The sequence below is a fragment of the Peromyscus californicus genome, unplaced genomic scaffold (assembly GCF_007827085.1).
Source record: "Peromyscus californicus insignis strain IS unplaced genomic scaffold, ASM782708v3 Scaffold_11__1_contigs__length_118956290, whole genome shotgun sequence".
Lineage (NCBI taxonomy): Eukaryota > Metazoa > Chordata > Mammalia > Rodentia > Cricetidae > Peromyscus > Peromyscus californicus.
In genome coordinates this window covers 9949602-9970368 of record NW_026294402.1, presented here as the reverse complement: position 1 = coordinate 9970368, position 20767 = coordinate 9949602, and the positions used below count along the sequence as shown (strand labels likewise).

The window sequence follows — 20767 nt, the reverse complement described above, 5'->3', positions numbered from 1 at the left end:
TGTCTTTTCTGAAGTTTTAGCTGCTTCTGGTGCTCTCTCTACTGCAAGTTGCAAAAACAGATAATTATTCCATTCTAAGTTTTGGCATTAAGTGGATTTTCCTCCCAAGAAAAACTGCCTCTATTCTATTTGCCTAGTGGTTGAAAATAATACCTATGTTCAAAATAATGAATTATTGCCTAATCATTTGCCAATAGTGACCAAATACTTACTGCTCTGGTTTTGTGTTTCTCTGTAGTCTAATTACATTTATAAATTCATTCAATGTTATTGAATTTACATTAATTGCTTTTATCTTCTATACTGTGTTAAACTGCTATATTCAGATTGGCTTATCCATCTCACTAAGACAGAATGAAGCGGATAGGATATTCTAATGTTTAGTCCCAGTCATTTCCCTTATATCTACTGTGTTAGGACTTCACTGGGAACAGGGAAAACCAGGAACCTTGGAGTATGGTCAATAATGCCTCGCCCAAAATTTTCCATGAGATTCCTCCATCTGGAAATATGGCACCCTACTGGACAACTAGGGCGTTGCAGATGTATTTAAGAGTGTGAGACAGGGAGATTATGCTGACACAGGAGGGCACAATACACCTTGTAAGAAGGAAGAAGAGTGGGGCTAAGGAGCAGAGATTTCAAGAGGTTACTCTGGGCTCTGAAGGTGGAAAACACCCAACCAGTTAACAGAATGGAACTCTCTGAGTGGGGAGAGGCAAGGGAATGCTAAGCCCCTCCCACCATAGCCAGGACCACTTTGCCAACACCTTGATTTCAGACTCAGACCAATTTTGGATTTGTGGTCCCCAGGACTTTGTGTGTGTGTGTGTGTGTGTGTGTGTGTGTGTGTTTCCACCCAAATTAGAGCAATTTGTTATAGTAGAATTAACACAAAGTTTTTGGCATATTTTTATTGTGAAATATTGGGTTTAGAAAAAAAGTACAAAATGTCAACAGTCAGATGTGTACAGGTACAGTATTTTGTTAATTTATACATGTGACCAGCATTACAGGTTCATTGTAAAATGCATATTTAGACCAATACACTCTAAAGATGACTGTAATATTCACAGGCTATTAATACATGATAAACTGGAGCCCAAATGACCCTCACTGGAATATGCTAACTGCAGCAAACAGGCTAAAAGCACAATACAGCACACCATAGTATCTCTGGACAGGTCCACATTTAAAGGGTATCAACTCATTAGGTCAACACACTACGTATCTGCGATTGGGACTCAATTACTAATTTATACAATTGCAAAAAAAATTAAGTTATAAAATAAGGTCATGGAATAAAGAGTTTGTCTAATTAGGACTGAATACTGGAAGCCCCTAAGTTTAGGTTTCAGCCTTGCACTTTACAAAGCTTCACTGTTTTTTGCCGGGCAGTGGTGGCGCACGCCTTTAATCCCAGCACTCGGGAGGCAGAGCCAGGCGGATCTCTGTGAGTTCGAGGCCAGCCTGGGCTACCAAGTGAGTTCCAGGAAAGGCGCAAAGCTACACAGAGAAACCCTGTCTCGAAAAAACCAAAAAAAAAAAAACAAAGCTTCACTGTTTTTAAACTGATTCTCAATTTCCATGTTAGCTAAAGGGGGGAGAGGAGATTCTGTTTCTATTGTCCCCAACAAGATATAAGAACTACTGTAGTTCATTTAGAATTGTGACTACTGTGGATTGAAAAATGGCCAGGAAACTAATATAAATAATTACAAAATTTAAAGCAAAGTAATGACTACTTTATGGATGCAGGAAATCCTCCAAACATTAGCATCCACATTAAGGCATTATCTACTCTGATGGAGAACAGTAAATTAACATTATTTGTGAGGGCCTCATAACAATAGACTGTCTTACTTTTTCCAAATCTAATTCAGTCTTACTGTTACTTGAAAATTACACGTTTGCAAATTGGTAGATTTGCTTTCACTTGTAGTAAACAACTGTGGGAAGTTTACTAAAAGTTGGATAATTTAAAAAGAGTTGTTATAATTATGTATGCTTAAGAACACTAATCTTTGATATGAAGACCACTATAAACATTTACTAAAACATTCATCTAAAAACAAAACCTTCAGAACTGATTCAAAGAAGTTTAACTGCACATTTCTAAGAGAAAGAAACCATATATTGTTTCTAGCAATGCCTTTAGTTTTAAAATTCACTTTGAAACCAGAACTAACATTAAGTAGATCAATTTCAGTTACTGGCTGAAAACCACTAGAGTTCAAAAGCTAATTTGCAATTTCACAGACTCTATTCCACACTCTTGTACCCTTTTATAGACAATTTTATACTTTGAGACAAATTACTTATAAATAATGTCTGAATCTTACAGATTTCAATTATTCAGACATAGCACTGATTTGATTATAAAGTTATTTAATTTTCCAGATTTGTATTAAATTTACAAAGTAAGTATGGTGTACATAAATATTAACTTAGCAACACATTATAAAAAAAGCAGATATATGGACTGTTATAGAAACATTATAAATTTTAAAGAAATTTTATATAAAAATAAAGCAAAACATGTAACTCACAAAATATAAACATGAAGCCACACAACATAAAAATAAAATCACTCTATCAAAATGGAGTTAAAATTAAATCTTTAGGAAAGTATTTCAACATAATTAAATGAACTCAATGACCAACAGCTTCCTTTATGATACAGAAACAAACCATAAAATCACTTAAGTCTATATGCATTATCAGTTAATTCTTAATATGCAATCTTGCATGTTACTAACAATTGATTTCTTTTTGAAATTGGGTTCTGTACATATGCACTTATATACAAACACTTATTAACATGATTTTTAAACAAACCATATGTACAAAAGATCAGCAGTCCTATAAATAAAAACATTAGGTGGCAAAAAGGCACTTGTAAGTAAAAATCTACAGTTTTTACAAAACAAAACCACATTTTACCTTGGATGCTGTACAGTAAACATCAATCCTATAACAGTAATGAAATGTCAGATTACTAAACTGTTAGTGATGTAACTTTTAAAAACATATTTACATATACTCTGAAGCTCTTTTAATAAAAGCACCATGATTCTCTAAATTTATGTTGATGCGAAGTAAAAATACAATTCCCAAAAAACCAGTGTTCACCATTTTCCTTGTTTAAAAGTTTTGCATTTCTAAATTGAAAACTATTTATCTGAAATCAGCATAGTGTTAAACAAAAGCAAAACACAAAACCCCTGCTGCTCTTCTTCCAACCGCTCCATTATTGCATGTTGCATTTTATACAGTGCACACACGTGCACGCCACAACCTTTAATACTATTGCTAGAAAAAAGTTCTAGGTATCAAATTAAGAAGTCACTCCAAACCAGCTGAAGTTTTATCTGCATGTTTACAACTTAAAAAATGTTGTGTGTCAATTACAAAAGTGAGTAAGAAACACACCAATTTCCTTGGTATGTAAAAATATTTTTCCACTGCACAGAATTTAAGGGCTTCCCCAGACCCCTCAAATATACACTGTCAAGCAGAAATGCTAAACAAGTGACCTTTTCAAGGAGACGTTAGCACGCTTCCACTCTTGTCAAACTTTTTACCCTTTGACAAGGCTGCAACCTGTTTGAGTAGTTCTCTGTTTTTGGCCTGTGAGAAACAAAAATTCAAGGTTTAAAACGTTTGAACTATTAAGTTATGCTGAAAACAACTACTTAATACTATTTTTTCATTTGTATAAAAAAATTTTATCAATGAAACATGAAAGAGATCCAAGAGTTGTATATTTATTCTTTTTAAGTTCAGATAGGTAGAAAGAAAATTCTAGATTGGTTTACCAGCTCTTGGCAAATGTCAATATAATTTGTCCAAAAATAGTTACACAAGAAACGGTAAGTGGCTCTTTCCCTAGAAGATTTAAATTTAAAGAAACCCGGTTGGTTCTTTAAAGTATGAAAGCTATTTAAATGCATGTTATTCTACAACTGACAGCACCAAAAAATGAATCAAATGTTTATTTTGGAGAATTTTCCAGTGAGCTGAATGAGGTCTTTCCAATTACTGTTTACTGTTACGTAGAAAAAGTAGAAGACTATTTGTAAAAATCACTATCACTTTGCCAAAGGCCCTCTTAAAAAAACAAATTTTAATTATTCGTGTGTGTGTGTGTGTGTGTGTGTGTGTGTGTGTGTGTGTGTGTGTGTGTGTGTATGCAGGCTACAATATGCATGAAAAAAATCAAAAGACAGACTGTGGGGTTCATTCCCTCTTCCCACCATGTGGGTTCTGGAAATCAAACTCTGGCTGTAAGACTTGGCAGTAAGATGCTATTCTTTACCATTTTTACCAGCCGCAACGGTCCTCTCATGTGATGATGACTTTAGTATCATCTAAGCAAATTCCTAACAGTACTGGTATAATTTCATAAAAACTTTTTTTTTGGTCAAAGTCTCAAAATTTCACTTTACCAATGATCTGAATTTTCCCCCGACTATACAATGGTCACCAGACAAGAACACTGTCTGCAGGGGTGCTGTTTGGTAATGTTGGTGCTCATTGGAGGATCTCTAGGTAGGACCTTCACTGAGTCTTATCTCATTCTTAGGTCTGTACTACTCTATGCAGTCTCTGGTAACTTAATGAAAGTCTCTTCTGTAAACAGATGATTATCAAGGCAGTTCTGAAGTTTCTGAGCCAATTGAAACAGTGTGGAGCTTGGGCACTACTAAAAAACAACACAATCAAAGTAAATTCTGAGATACACAAAGGGATATCCCATGCTCATAAGCGTGAACTGTTCCTCTCTGACAAATCCTAGTCCCTGCTGGATGTAAATGGTAACAGTGTAGCTATGTAGTATTTAACTAAAGGGACGCACCTGGATGTAAGTGGTAACAGTGTAGCTATGTAGTATTTAACTAAACGGATGCACCTGGATGTAAATGGTAACAGTGTAGCTATGTAGTATTTAACTAAACGTCGCACCTGGACATAAGTGGTAACAGTGTAGCTATGTAGTATTTAACTAAACAGATGCACCTGGATGTAAGTGGTAACAGTGTAGCTATGTAGTATTTAACTAAACAGACGCACCTGCTAAGAACAGGCAACTCAAGAAACAAGATTCAGAGTGCAAAGCAGTGAAGGGCACAGAAAGGAAAAGGCCAGGTCTGCAGAGGCAGTTGCTAACCAGCATCTACACTGGCTTACCAAATAAAACTCCACTTTCAATCAAGAGAGACCGAATTTACACTTTCATTCTTAGAACAAAATGCAAGAACTAAAACAATAGGCGTTGAAAGCAGTTTTTCTCTTTAATACTTTTGCAGCTAATTTTCAATATGTATTTATAGATTTAGTCTCCCAGTGACATCAGTAACTTGTTGATAAATTATACAAGACAAAGGCTTTAAGAAAAATAGTGCATTGGTTGTTAAATAAACTTAGTCTTATTTTAAGTATTTGCAATATAAACTGCAATGCAGTATTTAAATATATACACAATAAAATTTTATTCTAATACTGACTTTATACCCTATAGAAGTCAATGAAATTATTTTAATATTTAAGTCAGAAACATTTAAAAATGTCAGCCTAAATAAAGGAAAAATGTTCCATGAATAACTACACAGACCCTGACTATCTACTTACCCAAACTTAACTGGAGGACATCTTATCGTAACAAGAGACTCAAGGAGTTGAAAGAACCAATCACACAGCCACAGTGCAGAGGCCTGTACACAGCAGCATTCACAGGTCATTTCCCACCCCCTTTTGTCTTACTAAAGAACAACATTTTCACTTGGCATTATTGGTACTTAGGAGGATTTTACACCATTTGGGGAGGAATTTCAGTCTGTATTCCTAGGTTTGATAGTTTAAAATATTGAAAGAGCTACTAGAGCAAGATAAATTTTGTTAATCATTAACTTCTGTGTGTCATAAAAGATTAAAAAAACGAGCAGAAGTAAAGGGACAAATCCAAGTACTTGGAAGCTGAAGGCAAATTTTGAGTCTGACTCCAAACTGGGCTATATAGTGAAGCATTACCTCAAAAACAAAACAAGCAAATGAAACGATATTAACTAGGTATACTCACCTCAGTAACTGCTACTAAAGCCAGTAGGTGGAGACTACACTTAGCTGTAAAGAGTTCCTCTAGCAGAAACTCTGTGTACAGGGAAGCAACTGATAACGAGGACAAACAGATATACCCAAATAACCTAAGTTGTGAGCTGATGCAGGATGGGGGAATGTACAGGTAAATCTGAGGCACATAATGTAAGTATCTACATCTCTAATGTAAGTATCTACATCTCACTAATTACATAACCAGTTTCACCTGTAAGATGGGGGCAGCTCATAACTCAGCTCTTGTAAGGAGCAAATATGAACAGCATATACAAAACAGACTGACTATAGCTCTCTTCTGCGTGTCTGCCATAGTGGTACCATAGAAAATTCAGCTAAGAGGAAGTAAGCTGAAGACACCAACCAGGCTAAGGCAAAAATGGTTCTCTTGCAACTGACTGTAACAAAGGGAATTGTTCTTTGGAGCACTGGGAAGTTCGTACCAGGTTAACTCAAACCTAGGAGGTACTTACGATTACCATGGTTATTCTATAACTTAGAAGTATTTACTTCAGTACTTCTGTTACAGAAGATTGATTATATCCCAGGTAAACATTCAACATAACTAACTAAGAATATAATAAAACACAATAATGGCTGGTGGGTAAAAACAGTTAACTAATGAGCAAGAAGCCCAACTCCCAACAGGCAATCTCTGATGAGGGAAGGCAAACACATTTCCACAAATCACCACCCAGGAACAAATTCCCTGAATGTTCACTATGCCCTGGTTCTACAGAGGATCCTTTCCAAATTCCTGTCACCAGTAAGAACAGGTTAAAGAGCAGGGAATATACATCTGGATTCCAGTAAATATGTAAATTCTATTGAATTAGGAGGCATACCAAACCACAATAGGAACAAAAAATATCCATGGGTGTTAGGGGGAAAAATCCAGCAGAAAACAAAACAGACAAATAAAGCAATATTCACACATTCCTTTCAAAGCTGCACTCTCCCTTCAAGTCTGAAGTCTGAATATGACATCATCTGTACGCTTAAGATTCAAAGCTGCTTAACCTAGGGGCTAAGCTTAGTGGTAGAGCACTTGCCTAGCATGTGTGAGAACCAGGGTTTGATCCCTAGAATAGCAAAAATAAACTACCAAAACAACCCTAAGCCTGTTACTCAAAGATTATCTTTATAAATGTCACAATTTATAAACTGCAGAACATGAAATCAATATAGTGTAGCTTCATGCCCAAATTTATAAAACAGATCAAAATAGTTTTCCTAAGGGAGTAACCCTTTCTCTGTTGACGCTCACTGTCTTCCCTCTCAGTGATGGTTGTTGTGTGTCTAAGAACATGATGCAGATAGATGTTCTATCTATCTGTATCAATACAACAGGGAACTCACTACACTTTCAGACAGCCCACAGTTAAGGGCCATCTTGACGTGCGGCATTTGCACACAGCATAAAGGTCTTTCAATCATGGTCTCTGAGAATTGACTTTGAGAATTTTCTTTCATCTACCTCCCTTCCAGGTATCTGAAGGCAATGGGAAGAATGAGTATAGACCATATCTTCACCTTAGCACCATAATGACATTCTAACCTTAGCTGAACAGTCAAGTGAACTGTCTTCACTGCTTTCTGGGAATCTGACTTAGTGTTTTCATGCCTCCAAGATTAACAGTGAGTCACCTTTGCAAAACTTTATAAAGTCAGAATTAAAACTGGAAATGCACAAAATAGGGATAATAATACCAACTTACCTAAGTCAAGAAACACTACAATACAGATTTAAATCTCCAGCCCAACACAAAACCTCACATACATAACACCATTTACCTGAAGTTGTTCCACAGTTTCTTTGTGAGCTTTTTCCATACTGTTCATCTTAGTTCTCAAATTTGACTCTTGGTACTGAAAGTCTGCCTTCAGTTCAGTTAACTGAAATGAAAAAAACAAAAAGATGGCATTCATACACACACATATCTAACCCAAACAAAGACACCATTTAAATATTCCTTACAACAGGTGCACACTTGGTATGCAGGTGGAAGAAGTCAGTAGCAGCTACATCTTCTGTGTGACAAAGAGTGGTTCTTCTGCTACTGTCAGGACTTTAATGGGAAGGAAGATCATCTTTGAGAAGTTGCTTTTGGATTAATTGGTCACACTTTCACAACTAGCATGCCAAAGCAAAGTTTAATGATTTGTATCCTGGAAAGTGTTTCAACCAAATACACTTCACATTAAGTAAACAGGTTTCCAGTTAAAAATCATCTTCCAATGATGAAAGGAAAAAGGCTTCTTAATGTGCAATTTCACACAACAGTTATCAACCAAGGGCAACAATGTTTGTATTTGTACCCAGTATTGTGTACACAAAGCCATTATAACTGACCTATCAGCACAGAAATACAATCAATGTGGCATGTGGAAAAGCAATTACTGTAAAATCTGAACCAAATTAGACAATTATTATGAGAAAAGTCAAGACAATGCTTTCATAAATATGAACACAAACAAAAGTATAGTATCTTATGATTTTAAACTTACAACCTAAGTTTCTATTAACAGAACCATACAGAAACAGCTTCAGGTTTCTGTCACTATGCAAGCTTTTAAAGGCTGTACTAATTACCAAGTACCTAGTATATAAAAAGATGCAAAAGCCAAGAGAAAAAGTGAGAGTTTTATGCTCATCCTTCCAAACAAAGGGCTTTAGTCACTCTCCTGAGCCAATACTGTACATTAAAATCAGACTTCTGTTGTGAAATGCCAATTCTTACACTATCAACTTTGATAATTATTCTAGTCACTGAACTGTGATCGGCTTCCAGCCTGTGAACTGATGGAAGGTAAAGACAGTATCTACTTATCTGCCTGTGACTCTTTCTGACCTAGTACAGTGCCTGGTTTTGAAAGTCACTTGATAGCTCAAACAGCGACAGGAAACTAACTTGATCCTTTTAGAATTATAAAGAAAAATGGCAAGTGTGTAGTTAATTTTAGATACACAATTATTTTCCTTACAACCATAATTATAAACTTGCTAGGTTTTTGGTTTTTAAAGCAAACACTAAAGCATGAGATGTCAACAATCCACCTAAACACAACAAGTGATGCTAGGGATGATAAAGGACCTAAGAGTCTACAATGGAGGTTCTCAACCTATGGGACGCAACCGCTTGGTGGGTTGAACAACCCTTCACAAGGGTTATCTAAGACCACTGGAAAACATGGATATTTACATTACCATTCATAACAATAGCAAAACTACAGTTGTGAACTAGCAACAAAAATAATTTTATGGTTGAGGGTCAACACACAGGAGGAACTGTACTAGAGGGTTGCAGCATTAGGAAGGATGAAAAACACTGATCTATAATTTGTTAATGCCTAGTTTGGAATTACTATTTTGCAGTAACTCTGGCATTTTATTCCACTTTTATTCAACATTAATGCAGACATAGTTGGCTTTGTGCAATACGTTAAGGCTTTGTGTACATATTTCCATAAAAGCTAGTTAATTTGAAATTTCTGTCTCTCATGAAGAGCCCTAAAATAGAGAGCTAAAACTTTCCAATTTTACCTTACACACCAATGTCAATTTTCACATACTGAATTTACTCAAATTGTGGTATATACTAAAATAAAAAGACTAGGCATGTCTGTAGTCTCAGCACTCAGGACGAAAAGGCAGGTAGCTGCCGAGTTCCAGGACAGCCAGAGGAACACAGTGACACTCTCAAAAAAAAGGAACAGAGCAGTAAAGTGAAGGCCATCAACCATCCAAGTGTGGGAAGCTGCTGGGTACCAGCGCAAGCACTGTTCTCACCCTACTGGAACTGTTTAAATCAACCTCTATTTTTGCTGATGGCAAGCACCTTTCAAAGATTCTAGGTCTTCTTTGTGTTCATTTCTTTTGTCTATTAAAATTACAACTAATTCTTAGGAGTCATTAATTTTTTTTTTAATGTTTTCTAGTGGATGTTTGTCTGGGACCTAAGCATGCAGTAAGTTCTCTTCCAATGTGATACAAAGCAGCTTCAGTACACTGCCATGAGCAGCAGGAAATACTGCACATACAAGTCAGCACCGCCATTCCATCAAGCAGCACGAAGTGCATATTTATGAAATGAGAAACCAAGGCCTCAACTAATGAAAGTGTTCTACTTAAGGCCACACAGAAATGGCCAGGATTGAGATTTCATCCTGAATGTGGCTAAAAACTATAAAGCCAGTAAGTACACCCACTTCCTACAAAACGCTTGTAGACACCTATTGCTATTCACTACCATAGGACATTAGAATATTATTACTTCTCATCAGCTAATTGATACAGATTGACAGAAACATGATCTATCTATCTATCTATCTATCTATCTATCTATCTATCAATCAATCAAAGACTGCTGTTTTCAATTACTTTTGAAACCACAATAATTTATATATTCCATTTATTATATGTATTCCATATATCTCATTTTAAAATTAAGATATTAAACCCATTTTAAATTTACATGCTAACTAAAAACTAATGCTCAAAAATTACTACTATACACCATTTTTACTTACCTTCATTAGATGTTTCAGACCCAATTTGGGCATCTGTAGTTTATCTTATAAGAGTCATACATTACAAACTATACCAATTAGTTAAAGAGAATTTGCAAGAGTTAACTAAGAGCCAAGACACAATCTTCCCAGACTTTATACTGAGCTACAGTCTCACCTTTTTATCTTTCTCTAGAATGGTCTGGTCCCTTTGCTGTAAGAGACGCTTAAGTGACATCACCTCTTCTTTCAGTTGACTTATGAGGACAAAATTGTCTGTTCCCCCACTATCTGCTGACTGGTTTATAGAGCTACTAAAGAGAAAAAAGGAAAACAGAGTTACATAAAGTAGAAGGAAAACCTGCAGATGTTCAAATTGCATAAATTAGACAATTCCACAAACATCCTTAAGGCTAATGCAAAAAAATATGTACCTGACAGAAATGGATGCAACTGGCAAATTACCTTACTAATGGCACACATTACATACACCTGCAGAAATATAATTCAGTATTAGCTTTTAGGGGGTCAATACTTCTAGTGTAAAGCAATAGGCAGCCAATTTGTACAGTAACATCAGCAAACTTTGGCTAATGAACTAAAAACAAAGTCACACTCATTTTAAATCAAAACATTTCTAAGCAGGTCAATTTAAAACTACTACAATCAGATTTGTGTTTCTTTTCCTTGAAGAACAATTACAAAATGTTCTCTACTCAGATTTGTTCTTTCCTAAAACCCAAATTTATTCCCCAGTTATAACAACAGAGTTCAGTGCCACTTTCTTATTGCCAAAATTAAAATTTTCTTAACTGGTTATGTATGTTTTACTCTCCCAGGTGACTTAAAGAAGTTGGTGTGTGAGACCCATGTTTCTATTCTCAGATAAAATATGTAGTAATAATTCATAATTAACCAGAACTATTCAATTAAGTTCAACTTCCATAGCACTAAAGACATTCATTTTTACCTATCTCCATTAGATGGCTTAGATTCCAATTTGGGCTTTTTCTTTGGAGTTTCATTCTGAATTGCTGCAGAGGATTTATGGCTGAAAGCAAACATTAACAAAAATGATTAGAATAAAACAGGCATTAAGTTATAAGCTACTCTTCCTCTGAAATACCATTGAACATCACTAGGTTTCTCAATCTAAATAAGCACGTTACAGAGGCTGATTTACACAAGTGTACTTGAAACACACACCACACACTAGCACACTCACCTCTGTTTCCACAGTCCTTGCTCCTGCTCAGGACTTAGACTGCTGATTCTGAAAAACACACGAGTAACATGACAACATTTATTTAACACAGCCACATTCAACATCTTTCCCCACAGACTCAAACTGTGTTATAACCTTTTGTTCACAGAAGCTAGATAATCTGATATAAGGAATAAACCACATTTTAATAGGACAAACCCTAACGATTAGTAGCCAGTTTAAATTTGTTTAAGGCATGTACAATGGTAGACTGCATTTTCATTTTAGGACCTCATTTTCATTTTAGTAACTCAATTTAAAATTATACTCAGGTTTGGAGTACATGAGAACAAGAGCACAGCGGGATCATGTACGACTCAATAATGATGATGTCAACTGCCCTATTTATTTCATATAGAAGTCTGCATCTATCTGGTTAGCCTAAATGCAGATAAACTCCTTCACATAACTCAAGCTGGACCAGGAAGTAGCTTACTTCTTTCATTTCTTCCTAGTTTCCCTAAGAAGCCTCTCTAAAGTCTGTAGTCTCTCTTTGGTCAGTACTATACACAAAAGTCACACTCAACAATTGGAAAATTTCATTAAAACAACTGGTTTCAGTTATAATACTATGACTTCCTTTCTATTTTATCATAATATTAATAACCTACATTGTTTACGAGTAAGAAACCATGTATTTATACAACTTAAGAAATGCACATCATCTAGGCTGTGTGACCTTTAGGTAGTAATAATTTATTACATAAAGGTAATATAATTTATTAAAGTTGTTTAAAATCCCCATGTCTCAACTGCACATCTGTGACACAAGTGTAATTCACTGTTTATGGCTACAAGTGTTTATATGAGTAAGACCACCTAATACAGTATTAACATGTATAATATATACATTTCTATGTGTATAAAACCATTTCAGTCTTTTTTGTTTTTTCGAGGCAGGGTTTCTCTGTGTAGTCCTGGCTGTCCTGGAACTCACTCTGTAGATCAGGCTGGCCTCGAACTCAGAGAGATCCACCTGCCTCTGCCTCCTGAGTGTTGGGACTAAAGGCATGCACCACTACTGTCCAGCTCAGTCATGTTTTTAAGCAAAGTAAAATAAAGAATTAAAACGTACCCAGAAGAATAAAACAAACAAACAAACAAACAAAGAACCTTTAAAACCCTATTATTCAGACTGAGCTGTAAATGAAGAAGTGGGGAAACAGGAGCTGTGACCCTATTAAGTTGGACCACTCTTCACCTGCAGTTGCAGTCCTAAGGTGGAGTTCCTCTATATGTATAAGCATGTTTAAAACAAATCTCACTAAATGTCAGCATTCCCAAGTCACATAATTACTCACTAAGTAGCAACAGAACATTATTTACTTATCAGAAACTCCTGGAATCTCTATCTTAGTGATCTGAGGGCATCATTCCTGGATCCAAAATGACTTTAGTGCTATGCCCTGCTATAATGACCCTTCACCGTCAATCACCATCTATCATATCATTCTGTGCCTCATTCTGATCTACTCAACTGAAGACAGAACCCAACAAACTGGCCTGCCTATCTACACTATGGTCTTCATTGTACCATCAGCCCTATGTATTGCCAGGTTCTGTATCTGAGGATTTAATCAACTGCAGAGAAAATGTAGGTGAGCCTACAGTGGTTGTTTGCACTGAAAAATACAGAACTTTTTGTCTTTTCTGCATAAATAACATAGTCGACAATGAGTTACGAACATGTCCACTGTGTTAGGTATTGTTAACTAATTTACAGATCGTTTATAGTGCATAGGAAGGCACAGGTCAGGCAAACACTAGACCACGTCATGGAGGAGACTGGAGCACTTTGGACTTTGAAATCCAAAGGACTTAGAATGGATCTCCCGTGAATAACAAGGAATTAATGGAGTCACCCTTCCAAAAGAGAAAAAAAATTGAAAGTCAGCATTGTCTTTTCCCCCTTTCCATTAGAAAGTTATCCTTTTAAAAGATTAGATGGCTGCCACCTAATTCTACATTTTCTTCTTTCCCATCATGCTAGGAAAATTAATCCTGGAAAGACGGCCAGGAAAGAATACGTTCTAGAGTCTGATGAGAAGGAAGTATGGTACATGGTTGTCATTCTTCTTAAAGCAAGAGGCAGAATTGGGCTTGTGTTCCTTAGATAGAAAGGACTGCCTTATGTCATTGCATTGCAGTTTACCATTGTTACCCTAGGAAACACTACAGCATGGTAACAGTAAACGTCAAGGCCTCAACGAATCCTCACAATCTAAGAGGTGCTTGCTGGCAGCTAAGCTAAAACTTTTGTGCTGCAAAATGTGGCAGCCATATGTTTCCTACATATAAAGTCTTACTTTAAGTAGCTATCTGAAATTCTAAAGACACATAGGCAAAATTTAGAGAAAAAACCAAATTCTTCTGAAAAATGTGTGTATATCATGTCCTTATTTGCAATTTGCATTTAAATGTTAAATTTGTTTTAATGTTGATTTTTTCTAAAAAAACTAAAATTACATCTAAACACACTCTTAATAGCATATACAGTTAAGATATTACTACTACATAATTTCTCTCCACCTGAAATCACTCGAAGAATTAAGATGTTGTATTTGAACAGCATTACAACTACACCTATGTTTAAAAAATATCCCAACAACCATCAAAAATCAAAAACAAAGTACCCATTGTTAACAATACTATCCCTTACACTTTGGGACCGCCAAGATTAACAAGGCTCCTATAGGGGCTGGGCACGTTTTGCACATAGAAGGTTCAATCCCTACTACAAAAGAAAAACCATCTGTTCTCTGAAAGAGCTAAAGGTGTATTTCTCCCTTGCTGCTTTACATATGCTTTTAGTAAGATAAAGGAAAGGCAAGCGAAATAAACTTCACATACTGGGACAGCAAGCTAGCTTAACAGGAACAAGGGCTTGCCATTCTGGAAGCCACAAAGGTGGAGGAGAGAACTGATTCTACAACACTGTCCTCTAACCTCTAAGTTTGTGGTGGTATGCACACACGCATAAGATTAAAAAATAAATTAAATTTATAAACATAAAGCCCTAAAATTATCTTTAAAATGGAAGCTTTTGTTAACTGGCATAACTGAAATGCCAATTAATGCTAATACATCTTGATTTCACACATGATGACTTTATAGATGAATTCTTTACGATTTTCATAAACACTGGATGTAGTGTGTGGACATTTTTCACAGTACAGCCAGACACTAAAGCAGCTTACCAAGTGCAACAGAAACTGGCCTAGCGTCTCATCACCACACTGAAGTAAACAGCCATGTGAGGATCATTAACAATGCCAGGAAGGGTTTAACAAAAGATTTCCAAGTGCTTACTTGTGGTGGCCACTGCTGTGGCGATGGTGGTGGTGATGGTGGTGGTGGTGGTGTTTTGAATGGTGCTGGTCTTTCTCAGTGAGAGATGAAGATGAAGAATTGGAATGTGAAGACCCCAAACTCTTCCTCTGTTCTTTTGTCTTCTGTAAAACTCTCTTGTATGATAAGGTACAGAGCCAACACAGTAACTTCCCATCGACCTTTAAAGAAAATATCTGCATTAGGCGCACTTGTAAACTAGCTCAAGTGAGTCCAGCAAGCAAACTCAACTTGCACTTATACTTCACATCACCTGTGCAACATTCTGTGAGCTTTATGAAATTGCAGAATATGAATGTAATATGCAGGATTTTTAAAATTAAGACATCTGACACTTGAGATAATATGCAAGAGGATTATAAAATTGGCTAGGAGAACTGATTTATAGACCTCCAGCATTGTTAAAGTCCTTTAATTTTGAGAGATACTGCCTTTATTTCTAGAAAACTACAAGAGGGGCTAGAGAAACAGCTCAGGAGTGACGAGCCCCTTTTGCTCTCACAGGACCCAGGTTCAGCTCTCAGCATGAGCATGGTGGCTCACAACCACCTCTTAATTCCAGTCCCAGGGCACTGCGTGGGCATCAGGCAGGGGCATGGTGTATATTCATACATGCAGGCAAAACACTTACAGATAAAATAAGGCAAAAATATTTTAAAGAAGGATACAAATTGCTGACTATTTTTAAGAAACCTAGCCTAAATGTTTTAGTCTCAGTGTAATTACCAAAATGATAGAGTACTTCCCACAATAGCAAAAACTGTGACTTAAACAGAAATAGGAGCCTAAATAACAATCAATTCTCATTATATTCAGAGTTTATTTATCTGCAGATTTGCTTATTGATCTCTAAGTCTAAAATCCTATTTGCAGTCATTCACACAGATGCAGAGCAGTGGGAAACTCATGCCGACAGCCGTCATAGCCCCAACTATAGCGGAACAATGTGGTGACGCCCTTCTATGCTTCCCTCTCACACTGTAAACAACTGCTCTTTCCACAGGTCATTTAGTTTTAAAACTTGTTCCAAAGGCTGTGTTGAACCTTACGGAAAAACATGCTGCTAAGTTTTGTTCAGCTATTATTACTGCTCCTGGCCATGAGTTTAATTAAATTTACATATATCTTAAATAGACACAAAAATCACTAATGTATTGGTGATCTGACAAGCATGTTAGGGTTATAGACAGGAACTTAATCCTGCATTTCCCTTACAAGTCACAATTCACTAGCCACTGGTGTTTCTGGCAACCTTATAGACCGTAACAACTACAAATAATGAGAATCAATCATGTGAGTCCAAGGGAGAGAAAGTGACTTCTTTCAAAAATTAAGATATAGTTTCTGCCTTCTCTCATTTCATACAGGAAATGCTGGAGGGGCATGTCTTACAACTATGGTACATACAGTGCTGTGGGGTTATCTGGGTAAGCCCCTCAAAGAGACAGCCATCCTCCAAAGCAACTGAAACTGACAAGCAGGAGGCCTGTGTGAACGCTGCTCAGCAGAGGAATGGCACATGTACACCTAATAATTAAGTCGCTGTAGGCAGAGAGAAACAACAGTGGTTTCAAACAAGAGCCTAAACAGAAGGCAGAACACTAACGTCGAATTTTATGTGCTAAGATGTCAGTGGGTATCTTTTCACACCAACAATTTTAAGTAACCAGCAAAAGGGTATAAGTGGAAGGATTTACTGCAAAACTGAACTGGGGATAACAGTGCAGAACAGCTATCACAGAGGAATTAAAGAAATTTTGAGACAGTTTAACTGTATTGTCTAGACTGCTCTTCAATTCCTTGGTTCGAATGACTCTCCAGCTTTAGCCTTAAGGAGCTGGGAGCATATTCAGCATGACTGAGTTAAAGTACAGTCATCCTAACTAACATCCAACATGACTCCACACACGGTGCAGAAAACTACATGCTATTCCTCTCCCTCTGCTCTCAGGTGAAAGAACAAATGTCTTACAGGTATACTTAGAGTAACTGCCAAGTTTTTTGGTATTTTATTTTTTGAAGATGTCAAAACATAAATAAAACATACTTTTCTTCTTCCTTCCTCCTTCCGATCAAAAGCACATTGCTGTTTGCACTGTTCACAGGTCTGAGGTGGTCCATATTTTTTTTCTGAATTTGTGCAACGCTGACACTTGGTACCAATAAATGCTGCAATTATGTTACAGTATTGACAAGGCTTGGGCTGCAAAATAAACACATTTATAGTTTAACTGAGATATTTAAAACTTTGTTGCATAAGACACATTCAGTGGTAGTAAAAGATCTGGGGAGTTAATGAAGGGAAGTGTTAAGTTAAAAACATCTGTTTCTGCCAAGTACATGTTTAAAGTCAAAATGGGTCCATTCATTCAATTAACATTTATTACAACAGTCATGAAGCTCAACTGTGCATGCTCATAAGTCTGACCATCATGAGAAATACACGCATTTACACAATACAAAATTTGCTGTGAGGTTAAACAATTATTCATAGAAAAGTCTTGTGAACCTCTAATTTGAGCAAATGAACTTGTAGTGATATGCTAGTTGACTTAATTAAAAAGGATTTTATCATACTTAGCTATTTGTTACAGTAAATGTATACTAAAAGTATCTTTTCAATAGAAAAAATTTAGCATAAGCATATTCAGTTTAAGTAACAATAAACATGTTTGATTTCTTGGATTTCAGGGCAGTATAGAGGCTTATTAAGGTCAGTAACACTTTGACCTATCATAAATAGTATTGTTATGTTAACAACTACAGCATACATGTGGGCCAATTTGTACCAGGATACTGTCATTAGTTTTGAACACTTGAACTATACTGCCATATAAAAAGTTCCAGAAATCAGGGGAAAGTTTAATTACATTAACACTGTAAACAAATAGGTCCACCACATTAAGGACTTTGCTATAACTGTATCTTTAAGAAATAGCTTCACAAACTGCACACTGAAATTCACTACATAACATGTAAAGCATGCAGTTGTTTTTAATGTTTTCATTTTCCCGTCAATTCTATAGAGATTTCCTTCCACGAACTATTTTGATATGTTGAGATACTTAAGTACAGACACTAGATTGTTTTATGAGAAAGTCATGAAGAACCACAACTAGCCAATGATAATGACATGAAATGAAAAACATACTTACTGTTCCAAACTGCTTGACATTTTGAGCACACTTCTTACAAATTGTGTTAGTTTTGCTGAAAAGGAAATCATATCCAGATGATTACACTCATGTCACCTTCTAGGGTAAGTAACACATGCTGATCTACAGTAAACCGATGATAAGTCAAAAAATCTGTAGATTACTTACTCTAATTCACAACAACTATCTTCTTAAAAACATGAATATTAATTTTAGGATAGTTTTTTGTAAACTTATTTCTCTTAAAGACAATTTTTCCATATATTAACTTATTAGAAACAAGTGTCTCAAGGTCTCAGGATATATGTCCAGATTGGTCTCAAAATGGTAATTCTCTTGTCTCCACCTCTAAACATTGTCCTTATTTAGACAACCAACTATAATTGTATAATTTTTGTAAAGAAAACAGCAAAAGCCCTAATGTCTTCCCTCTGGTTCTAAACTTTCCCTTACAATATAAACGCACATTCTCATGCATCAGAGCCCACCTCACTTCTCAGTCAGCTGTTCTCCACTGCGATGTCCACACACACAGGAATAAAATTATTTGTTCTCTTGAGCACTTACTTGTGTGTTCTCTAAAAGAAGATTTTCTGTTAAAAACATCTGTGCTAGTCACACTAAAAAGTCAGTGACTTCAGTCTTGAAAGGCAGCTGGTAACACTATAGCTCTTTCCTCTGGTTCATTAGCATTTTTTCATTAAAAATAGTTTAAAAATAATTGTTCGTATTTTGATTGTTGACAAAAGTGTACATTTTCCATCCATCAATTTATCCCCTATTTTCTCATGTTCAAATTGAAGTCTAGTTCTGAATAAACACCTGGATTTTTCAGTTAATGTGTTCTCTCATACTATGTATAAAAAAGTTCTTGATTTTAAATTTCAGAAGCAAAAGCATTTTTTTCCAAAACACTTTAACACAAATATTACAACCCCCAGACATTCCTTACATGAATTTGCAACAATGAAAAAGTGCTCAGTATACAAACCTCTCCTGCTGAAATTCCGATCTGCAGTAAGTACATTTTACAATAGGATGTGCAATCCGACATTCCTGGAATAAGACAATACATTAGTCAGTATTTATCTCACAGACCCAATCTCACTTTTCTGTAGAAATTACTCAACCTAGTCAAGTGTCTGAAACGTCAATAAAACCTGGCTGGCAACGTAAACAACTGGGTGACTTATCCCATTAGCAGCCAGTCACAATATAATTCCACCAGGAGGCCATAGATATTTCTGTCCTTATTGGATGTGGGGAGATATAGAACAGACACATTAAGGAAGCTGTCAGGACTGACTTCCAGGGGCGGTTATATGTGTTATTTTGTTCATTTGCTCACAGACAGCGTCCCAGCTTTTATGGGATGGGAGGAGCTCCAAATCAGAGCACCCTGTTCCCAAACCAGTCGCTTCACTTTCCGGGATAGGAAGGAGGATGCCATCAGCTCTGCAGCTTCGGGTTCGGGTTCCTAGCAAGAAAGTGCAAACACGGCGCCCTGCCTCCCAGTGGAAGCAGAGGGCAGCCCCTGACAAGGCTGGGGTGAGATGCTGCACCAGGTCTCTGCGCCGCTGGGGACTGGTGGCCGCCCGGCTCAGCCCCACCCGAGACCGCCAAGCGCGGCGGAGCCGGCCCCAGCCTTCGAGCAGGCGGGACGCGGTCGCCCCGGGTCTCTCCCACCTGATGCCCGGGCCCCGGCGGGGAGCGGCGCGCCGAGCGCCCGACACCCACCGACCTTGCAGAGCTGTTGGCCTTGCGACAGCTCCTCGAAGGGGTAGCGCTGCGTGCACTTGGTGCAGGCATACAGGGCCGACGCCGCCATCCTGCTTTCAGGCTCCTCCGCGCGCGCTCAGGCGGGGCCTCCGGGAACTCGGCTGCCCCGCCCGCGAGCTCCTCTGCCGCTGCGGCCCCTGCCTGGCGACCGCCGGGCCCCCCGTGTCTCCCTCCGCCTCTGCCGCCGTCCGGGACACCCGCTGCCGCCCGCCCCGCCGCTCCCGCTTAGGCCCGGACCGCGGCGGAGGGAGACGAAGCGGGCGCTAGGCTGCGGATTCCGCTTCCTCCTCGGCCTCGCGTCCCCTTCTATGATTGGTTGCAGAGAACCTCACGTCACTCAGAAGCTCCGCCCAACCCCTGGCCTAGGTGACGTAGGGAGCGCCCACAAAGAGAGGAAAGCAACAACCAATAGGAGGCCGGTACTCTGAGCGCGCGAAATCCGCTTCGAAGAGATCCCGCCCACAAGCCACGGCCAGTCCTAGTGTGGGCGGTGCGCCGGAGCCCATTGGACACAAGTCACGAAGCGCCGCTATTTTCAGCCCTTGGTTTCCATTGGATCATGTCATTAAGCCCCTCCCACTCCCGTTTGTCATTGGCCGAA

At 37.7% G+C, this 20767-nt stretch overlaps 1 protein-coding gene across 2 annotated transcripts; it reads right to left on the bottom strand.

Moving 5' to 3' along the window:
• Positions 1-895: 895 nt before the first annotated feature.
• On the bottom strand, positions 896-20472 carry Fam76b (family with sequence similarity 76 member B). Of its 2 annotated transcripts, none has more exons than XM_052752288.1 (10): positions 20129-20472; positions 19379-19443; positions 18388-18442; positions 17280-17435; positions 15194-15393; positions 11846-11893; positions 11591-11671; positions 10799-10931; positions 7906-8007; positions 896-3630 (listed from the first exon to the last, which is right to left on the bottom strand). In XM_052752288.1, the coding sequence occupies exons 1-10, from the start codon at positions 20213-20215 to the stop codon at positions 3541-3543; spliced, it is 1017 nt and encodes a 338-aa protein (XP_052608248.1). In that variant the 5' UTR covers positions 20216-20472; the 3' UTR covers positions 896-3540. The 2 variants fall into 2 exon arrangements, with proteins under 2 accessions (XP_052608248.1, XP_052608246.1); XM_052752286.1 differs by having other exon boundaries at positions 10799-10934; positions 20129-20471.
• Between the last annotated feature and the right edge of the window lie 295 nt (positions 20473-20767).

Bases quoted from the DNA above. Each gene is read 5' to 3' on its own strand.
- Fam76b (XM_052752286.1), bottom strand. From the start codon at position 20,215: ATGGCGGCGTCGGCCCTGTATGCCTGCACCAAGTGCACGCAGCGCTAC. The intron at 19,444-20,128 runs GTCGGTGGGTGT...GTCTTATTCCAG, and splicing joins AAGGCCAACAGCTCTGCAAG to GAATGTCGGATTGCACATCC. The intron at 3,631-7,905 runs GTAAATGGTGTT...TGTTTCTCACAG, and splicing joins AAACTGTGGAACAACTTCAG to GCCAAAAACAGAGAACTACT.